Source organism: Gobio gobio (assembly GCF_949357685.1).
Source record: "Gobio gobio genome assembly, chromosome: 14".
Taxonomy (NCBI): domain Eukaryota; kingdom Metazoa; phylum Chordata; class Actinopteri; order Cypriniformes; family Gobionidae; genus Gobio; species Gobio gobio.
Window position 1 is genome coordinate 53,456,617 of NC_137107.1, and position 10,000 is coordinate 53,466,616.

The 10,000-nt window shown below is 44.1% G+C and overlaps 1 protein-coding gene across 1 annotated transcript in view; it reads left to right on the forward strand.

The window, feature by feature from the left end:
* The window catches only part of oaz1b (ornithine decarboxylase antizyme 1b), a 7,226-nt gene extending 1,791 nt beyond the window's left edge, over positions 1 to 5,435 (forward strand). Inside the window, 5 exon segments of the mRNA XM_079836030.1 lie at positions 1,470 to 1,518; positions 1,520 to 1,606; positions 1,779 to 1,951; positions 3,947 to 4,032; positions 4,215 to 5,435. Of these exon segments, the coding sequence (XP_079692156.1) occupies positions 1,470 to 1,518; positions 1,520 to 1,606; positions 1,779 to 1,951; positions 3,947 to 4,032; positions 4,215 to 4,345 (526 nt within the window). The 3' untranslated portion in view covers positions 4,346 to 5,435.
* The last annotated feature ends 4,565 nt before the right edge of the window (positions 5,436 to 10,000 follow it).

The window sequence follows — 10,000 nt, forward strand, 5'->3', positions numbered from 1 at the left end:
CTGCTTAAGTATATATAAGAAATAAATGTTGGAAAGAATGACACTTTTAATCATAACCAGTAGGTGGCGCAGTGACCGAGTCATTGAATCGATTCATTCAAATGATTCAATCAGGAATGAGGTTGTTAATGAACGAGTCATTGAATCTTTGACTCGAGCGATTCGTTCAAATATTGAATCATTGGGAGTTTTGTGTTTTTGTTTTAATAGCTCGTATAACAAGTAGATTTAAATACATTAAAAATACAAATATATTGAATACAACACTTTTTGGTTTAAATATGTATAATCTAAATATTTTAAAATGAGAGAAAAACGAATTATTTTATATTAATTCATTGTATAAATATATACAAATTTGATTAAAATAAATGCTATAAATATTTTTTTTAATGAAAAATATATATTTAATATTTTGAATAGAACATTTTGTTTAAACGATAATAGTAAGTATAAATTAAACTATTTTAAAATGATACAAAGGCAAATAAATTATAACATTTAGATTGTATATAAAAAAATATATAATATTATTAAAAAAAATGTAAATGTATATATTAAATAATAATGCTAAGTATAAATTAAAATATTTTAAAATGATATAAAAATAAATTTAATGCTAATTTAGATTATAAATAAATAAAAATTAGATTAAAATAATAAATGCTATTAAAAGTACATTTAAAAAATCTGCTAAGATAAAAAAAATGCAAACTTTAGTTTAAACAATAATAGTGAGTATAAATTAAAATGTCTTAATGATATAAAAACAAATAAAGGATAATTTTAGATTTTAAATAAAAAAAATCAAATAATAAACACTATAAAAATTGATTTTAAAAATGGTAAAATATATATTAAATAATAAATCTAAAACTATTTTAAACAATAATGCTTAATTTTTTAAAATGACTGATATAAAAACAAATAAATAAATGCTCATTTAAATTATACTTTTTTATATTTAAATAATACTATAAAATATATAAATGGATATTAAATAAATATTGAATAGAAAACTTAAGTTTAAAAATAATACTTAGTTAAAATATTTAAAAAATATATAAAAATAAATAAATTAAATTCAAATAATAATATAAAAGGTGGATTTATATGTATAGAATATGAAACTTTAAATAATATAAATATTATTTTAATATTAAAGATGTGTGTGTGTGTGTGTGTGTGTGTGTGTGTGTGTGTGTGTGTGTGTGTGTGTGTGTGTGTGTGTGTGTGTGTGTGTGTGTGTGTGTGTGTGTGTGTGTGTGTGTGTGTGTGTGTGTGTGTGTGTGTGTGTGTGTGTGTGTGTGTGTGTGTGTGTGTGTGTGTGTGTGGAGGACGCACAGATGGAAAGACATGTGACTGAATAATCCCTCGATGTGCATCTGATGTCATGTGACCGCGACGCATCACTAATGTGTATATTCCAACACCCTGACGTGAGTGTGTGTGTGTGTGTTTGTCCGCAGTCTGTCCGTGTGCTGTAGTACCACTGGTCCAGGGCCTCTGTGGTGTTCCTGATGCCCCTCACCCACCTCTGAAGATCCCAGGTGGGCGAGGGAATGGAGCACGGGATCACTCATCCACAGCGCCGCAGCTGTACTCGGTGAGACACTCACACACACTCACACTCACACTCACACTCACACTCACACTCACACACACACACACTGCATGTCACTCAGGGTGTACACACTTCCACTCCCGGACTCTAGGGGGCGCATGAGCTCAGACCCGTCCGCCTGCTGATGATGTGTGTGTGTGTGTGGTCTCCTCAGGACAGGAAGTTGACTGTGACAGAAGAGCCAGCTGGGGCCGGCCGCCCCAGGATCCTGCACTTCCAGAGCCGGCCCACTGTGTCCCGGATCATCCAATGGGAGGCGGTGCTCCGAGGGGAAGGCCTGTTCGTGGAGATTCCTTCTGACCCCTTCCCAGAGGGCAGCAAGGAGAGGTCAGCGCCCTAGCAACCGCACACACAGCGCCCTAGCAACCGCACACACAGCGCCCTAGCAACCGCACACACAGCGCCCTAGCAACCGCACACACAGCGCCCTAGCAACCGCACACACAGCGCCCTAGCAACCGCACACACAGCGCCCTAGCAACCGCACACACAGCGCCCTAGCAACCGCACACACAGCGCCCTAGCAACCGCGCACACGGCGCCCTAGCAACCGCGCACACGGCGCCCTAGCAACCGCGCACACGGCGCCCTAGTAACCGCGCACACGGCGCCCTAGCAACCGCGCACACGGCGCCCCCTAGCAACCGCACACGGCGCCCCCTAGCAACCGCACACACGGCGCGCCCTAGAAACCGCACACACGGCGCGCCCTAGCAACCGCACACACGGCGCGCCCTAGCAACCGCGCACACGGCGCCCTAGCAACCGCGCACACGGCGCCCTAGCAACCGCACACACAGCGCGCCCTAGCAACCGCACACACAGCGCGCCCTAGCAACCGCACACACAGCGCCCTAGCAACCGCACAACTGTGTTCAAATAATAAACATTAGATTCAGAATAAAGTGAACATTTGATTCATGTCACATGTCATATCTAACGTACATTTAAATAAATTTAAAAATGTTTTAATTAGGGCTGTCAAAAGATTAATCGCGATTAATCGCATCCAAAATAAAAGTTTGTGTTTACATAAAATATATGTGTGTGTACTCTGTTAATTATTATTTATATATAAATACACACACAAGCATGTATATATTTAAGAAAAAATATTTTTTTATATATATAAAACATTTATATTTATATATATATTATAGATTTATATAAATGTATATACATGCAAATATATCTTAAATATATGCATGAATGTGTGTGAGTCAAGTATTCACTGAGCTGGAGGTCATTTCCTGAAGACTAACCTCATGAACGTCTTCAACAGAGGCTGCAGATCATGTGTGTTTTCTTTATTGTGCAAAAAGCAAAACATGTAGTTTTTATTGTGACTGTACACACTAGGGCTGTCAAAATTGCTCAAAAATGACGTTCGAATATTCCCTCTAAAAAAAGCACGAATATTCGAACTATTCGAACATCTGGTTGCGCATTTTATCAATGACGCGCATTACGTCAATTACAGGACAAATGAATACACAAGACACAAAACTACTTATATAGGTAGTCTACAAAAGCATAAAAAAGCCTGTTTAATAAAGAAAAGTGAAACTAAGTGAAAACTCACTAAAGTGTTTAGTGAAATTAGGAAACATTTATATATCATAAATTGAGTTGTATAAGTTAACGTTACATTTCTACATACATTTTGTTCTCATGTCACAAGTGATATCAAGGTTTATTTTGATCTGTTTTACATGATTCTTCTGTAGTGTGGTTTTCGGTGAAGTGTACTAAAATAAATATCGTCACCTGTGTACATTAGCCCACTTCTCGACGCTTTTCCTGATAGTTTATAGAACAATTACTCCGAGTCGCCATCTGTCGTTTCAAAGAAAAGCACAACAGCGAGCGCGTCAAGTATAAACACCTCGTCCGTTTGTGGAGGAGCGCGCGCAGTCAGCGGAGGCTCGCGGCTCGCGCTCTGGAGACGGGCCAAAGTACACAAGACTTCAGGCGCAAAGCAGACAGACACGCCTCTACTACCGCGGGCGTTTTTTCCCCCACATTTTTTTATTTATTCGAATATTAATTTTCACCTTCGAAATTCGTTTTTTTAAAACTATTCGAATATATATTCGAATTTAGAATATTCGTTGACAGCCCTAGTACACAGAAAAATAGAAGCTGAACAGATTATAATGATGAAGAACACTCGCCTGAATGATGATAAACGAGTTATTTGACTCTCTTGGACACTGATAAGAAAACAAGAGCCTCAATGTGTTAATAATCCACTATCACAGTATATTTAGATGTGATTCAGAGTGTGTTAAAACTTGTGTGTGTGTGTGTGTGTGATTTCAGCTTCATCTCTCTGCTGGAGTTTGCTGAAGAACATCTGAAGGTGCTCAGTGTGTTCGTCTGCTTCTATAAGAGCAGGGACGATCGTGGTGAGTGTGTGTGTGTGTGTGTGTGTGCGTGTGTGCGCGTGTGTGTGAGTGTGCGCGTGTGTGTGTGTGTGTGTGTGTGTGTGTGTGTGTGCGCGTGTGTGTGTGCGCGTGTGTGTGTGAGTGTGCGCGTGTGAGTGTGTGTGTGTGTGTGTGTGTGTTCTGACCTGTCCCTCTGTCCGCAGTGAAACTGGTGCGCACCTTCAGCTTCCTGGGCTTTGAGATGGTGAAACCGGGCCACGCCCTGGTCCCCCCTCGACCTGACGTCCTCTTCATGGCCTACAGCTTCGACAGGGACTCCTCTGATGAAGACTAGTGTCTGACCTCTGACCCCCTGCTGACCCCTGACCCCCCCGCTGACCTCTGACCCTCCCCCGCTGACCCTGACCCCTCACGCTGACCTCCGCCCTGGTCCCCCCTCGACCTGACGTCCTCTTCATGGCCTACAGCTTCGACAGGGACTCCTCTGATGAAGACTAGTGTCTGACCTCTGACCCCCTGCTGACCCCTGACCCCCCCGCTGACCTCTGACCCTCCCCCGCTGACCCTGACCCCTCACGCTGACCTCCGCCCTGGTCCCCCCTCGACCTGACGTCCTCTTCATGGCCTACAGCTTCGACAGGGACTCCTCTGATGAAGACTAGTGTCTGACCTCTGACCCCCTGCTGACCCCTGACCCCCCCGCTGACCTCTGACCCTCCCCCGCTGACCCTGACCCCTCACGCTGACCTCCGCCCTGGTCCCCCCTCGACCTGACGTCCTCTTCATGGCCTACAGCTTCGACAGGGACTCCTCTGATGAAGACTAGTGTCCGCCCGCTGACCCCTGACCCCCCCCACGCTGACCTCTGACCCTCCCCCGCTAACCCCTGGTCCCCACTCGACCTGACGTCCTCTTCGACAGGGACTCCTCTGATGAAGACTAGTGTCCGCCCGCTGACCTCTGACCCCCCCCGCTGACCCCTGACCCCCCCCGCTGACCTCTGACCCCCCCCGCTGACCTCTGACCCCCCCCGCTGACCCCTGACCGCTGTGTTTGACCTCCGCCCCCCTCTTGCTTCTCTTTATGACATGTTCATCTTCTGGAATGTATAAAGGTCACGTATACGTTCGGTACGCAGCTCTGGATTCTGATTGGATGTTGCTCTTCTGTGTGTAGTTTGACCTCCGCTCTCTCTGAATGTGTGTGTGTGTGTGTGTGTGTGTGTGTGTTAGAGACACACCCAAAGCTCTTGACCTCTCGCTGTCGTCTCTGGTTTTGTATATCAGGAGTGTGTGTGTGTGTGTGTGTGTGTGTTGTGTTTTGGCTGTTACTGCATTCCCTCTCATGGTTTATTTTCATGTTTGACCTTTGACCTGTAGTGGAACATTTACTGCTTCTGTGATAATAAAACCGTATTTAAAGACCGCCTGCGTCATGTGCTCGATCTGCGGCCTCTGATTGGTCCAGCAGGGTCACTGGAGGACTTCCTCTAATGGGCAGGAAATGATCCGCTTGCAGGAGTAATCACACACAGAGACACACATGTTCAAAGTTTTATATTAACTGGTGGACACACACACACACACACACCTGTTCCAGAAAGCAGGTTCAGTGGAAACTCTGAGTATGTTAACCCTGAATTAAGGCAAACTCTGGGTTTTCTGTTTCAGAATGTGAGGGATGTCAAACCCGAGAAAGCGGGGTAAGTCAAGCCGGTTTCTAAAAGTCAGTTACCATGGTAACTCTCACTCAGTGAACCTAACCGGGTCAGAAGCAGGTTTACTTTGATAAACCCAGAGTTTGTTTCAGGCTCCTCCCCTTTTTAAAGCACCAGTGTTTAAATACTTCATTCATTCATTCAAACGCCACAAAAGAGTATTTTGGTCGTATTTCAAGTACAAATATCAAAAAATTATAAATTTAATCTAAATGTAAAGTAAGCAAAGTTCACTTAAAACACATGAAATGATCTGCCACTTGACAAAATACATAAAGCATTCAGTGCAGGAACATTCATTCACTGCTCATCTTTCCATCATGAGGACAGTCAGAGAGACACTAATGGCCTTTTCTACAGCATCCTGACCTTCACCTGAGAATCCTCGAGAAGTTTCCTGATAATGAGAGTTTCCTTCAGGATTTACAGTGTTTGGACGCATTTATGACACTCATATTCCCATCATCACACTTTCTGAAAACTGATTAATGTGCGGAATGGAAGAATGCCAGATGTTAGTCTGAGATATATGCCATAACCACAGCTGTTAAATACATTTATTTACTATGTTTTATAGTCATCTTTATTCCCTACAAATGCTTTCATCTTTTCCCTGCTGGATGTTAATATTCTTCCTCCATCTCCTCTTCATCTGTCAGTGAGTGAGTAGAAGTCAATAATGTCATTACCATAATTAATAAATGTAACCGGTGTGATCAGAGAATATTTCATTATGTGAAAGACTCTTCTCACATCTCTGTGTTTCTGAAGCTGAAGTCTTCATAGGGTTAAACTCTTACAGCGGTCAATGACAGAATACATTACACATATATATTTCTGTCTCCATTTGCTCAAATAGCAAAAGAAAAACTCCACAATAGTGATTTCACAACTTTCAAAAAGAGGGAAAAAATGTGTGTTTGATAACTGAAGTGAAAAGAGAGAAAGATGTTCATTTCACCATCACTCCCTCAGACACTTTATTATTTTGTAATTTGATGCAAAAGTAATATAATACTTAGTGTTATAAATGTACAGGATTTATGATATTGATGAGCATTAAAACATCACAGTGAGACGGGAATGTGGGAAAAGCTGCTGCACTCAATGATATTTAATATGTTGGTAAAGTCATTAAACCAACACCCATGAACATTTTATGCTTAAAGCTTTATCTGATTGAATTATGTTTTTATTTTTCATTTTTAGCTGCTGTCACGTTCTTTTTTTGCCTTTTGGATACCATGAAAATTTAACTTAATTAAAATAATTAATAATTAAACTTGTGTATTGACCCGGAAGTATGCAGACGTATTGTTGTTGGTGCTGTTGCCATGGAGAATCATAATTTCGGAGCTCCATTGATCGGGGCTTTTCATAGTTGGAGTGCATGAGCTTAACTCAGAGTCAGTTACTCAGAGTTGGTTGAACCTCATTACTGAAACAGGCCCCTGGTTTTCAGTAATCAAAATATGGTCACCCTACTCTAACACACACACACACACACACAAACACGTGCGTGCACACACTCTAACACACACACAAACACGTGCGTGCACACACTCTAACACACACACACACACACTCTCACACACACTCACTCTCACACACCTACACTCTCACACACCTACACTCTCACACACACTCACTCACACACACACACACACACACCTACACTCTCACACACCTACACTCTCACACACACTCACTCTCACACACACTCACTCTCACACACACTCACTCTCACACACCTACACTCTCACACACACTCACACACACACACACACACTCACTCTCACACACCTACACTCTCACACACACTCACTCTCACACACCTACACTCTCACACACACTCACTCTCACACACCTACACTCACACACACACTCACTCTCACACACCTACACTCTCACACACACCTACACTCTCACACACACTCACTCTCACACACCTACACTCACACACACACTCACTCTCACACACCTACACTCTCACACACCTACACTCTCACTCTCACACACACCTACACTCACACACACACTCACTCTCACACACCTACACTCTCACACACACTCACTCTCACACACCTACACTCTCACACACACCTACACTCTCACACACACTCACTCTCACACACCTACACTCTCACTCTCACACACACCTACACTCACACACACACTCACTCTCACACACCTACACTCTCACACACACTCACTCTCACACACCTACACTCTCACACACACCTACACTCTCACACACACTCACTCTCACACACCTACACTCACACCTACACTCACACACCTACACTCTCACTCTCACACACACTCACTCTCACACACCTACACTCTCACACACCTACACTCTCACACACACCTACACTCTCACACACCTACACTCTCACACACACCTACACTCTCACTCTCACACACACTCACTCTCACACACACACACACCTACACTCTCACACACCTACACTCTCACACACACTCACTCTCACACACACTCACTCTCACACACCTACACTCTCACACATACTCACTCTCACACACCTACACTCTCACACACACTCACTCTCACACACCTACACTCTCACACACACCTACACTCTCACACACACCTACACTCTCACACACACTCACTCTCACACACACCTACACTCTCACACACCTACACTCTCACACACACCTACACTCTCACTCTCACACACACTCACTCTCACACACACACACACACACCTACACTCTCACACACCTACACTCTCACACACACTCACACACACTCACTCTCACACACCTACACTCTCACACATACTCACTCTCACACACACTCACTCTCACACACCTACACTCTCACACACACCTACACTCTCACACACACCTACACTCTCACACACACTCACTCTCACACACACTCACTCTCACACACCTACACTCTCACACACCTACACTCTCACACACACTCACTCTCACACACCTACACTCTCACACACACTCACTCACACACACCTACACTCTCACACACACCTACACTCTCACACACACTCACTCTCACACACCTACACTCACACACACACACTCACTCTCACACACCTACACTCTCACACACACTCACTCTCACACACACCTACACTCTCACTCTCACACACACTCACTCTCACACACACACACACCTACACTCTCACACACACCTACACTCTCACACACACACTCACTCTCACACACACTCACTCTCACACACACCTACACTCTCACTCTCACACACACTCACTCTCACACACACACACACCTACACTCTCACACACCTACACTCTCACACACACCTACACTCTCACACACACTCACTCTCACACACACTCACTCTCACACACCTACACTCTCACACACACTCACTCTCACACACACCTACACTCTCACACACACCTACACTCTCACACACACCTACACTCTCACACACACTCACTCACACACACACCTACACTCTCACACACCTACACTCTCACACACACCTACACTCCCACACACACTCACTCACACACACACCTACACTCTCACACACCTACACTCTCACACACACCTACACTCCCACACACACTCACTCACACACACACCTACACTCTCACACACACCTACACTCTCACACACACTCACTCACACACACCTACACTCTCACACACACCTACACTCTCACACACACTCACTCTCACACACCTACACTCTCACACACACTCACTCTCACACACCTACACTCTCACACACACCTACACTCTCACACACACTCACTCTCACACACACCTACACTCTCACACACACCTACACTCACACCTACACTCTCACACACACCTACACTCTCACACACTCACTCACACACACCTACACTCTCACACACACCTACACTCTCACACACACTCACTCACACACACCTACACTCTCACACACACCTACACTCTCACACACACCTACACTCTCACACACACTCACTCACACACACCTACACTCTCACACACACCTACACTCTCACACACTCACTCACACACACCTACACTCTCACACACCTACACTCTCACACACACCTACACTCTCACACACACTCACTCACACACACCTACACTCTCACACACCTACACTCTCACACACACCTACACTCTCACACACACTCACTCACACACACCTACACTCTCACACACCTACACTCTCACACACACCTACACTCTCACACACACTCACTCACACACACCTACACTCACTCACACACACCTACACTCTCACACACACCTA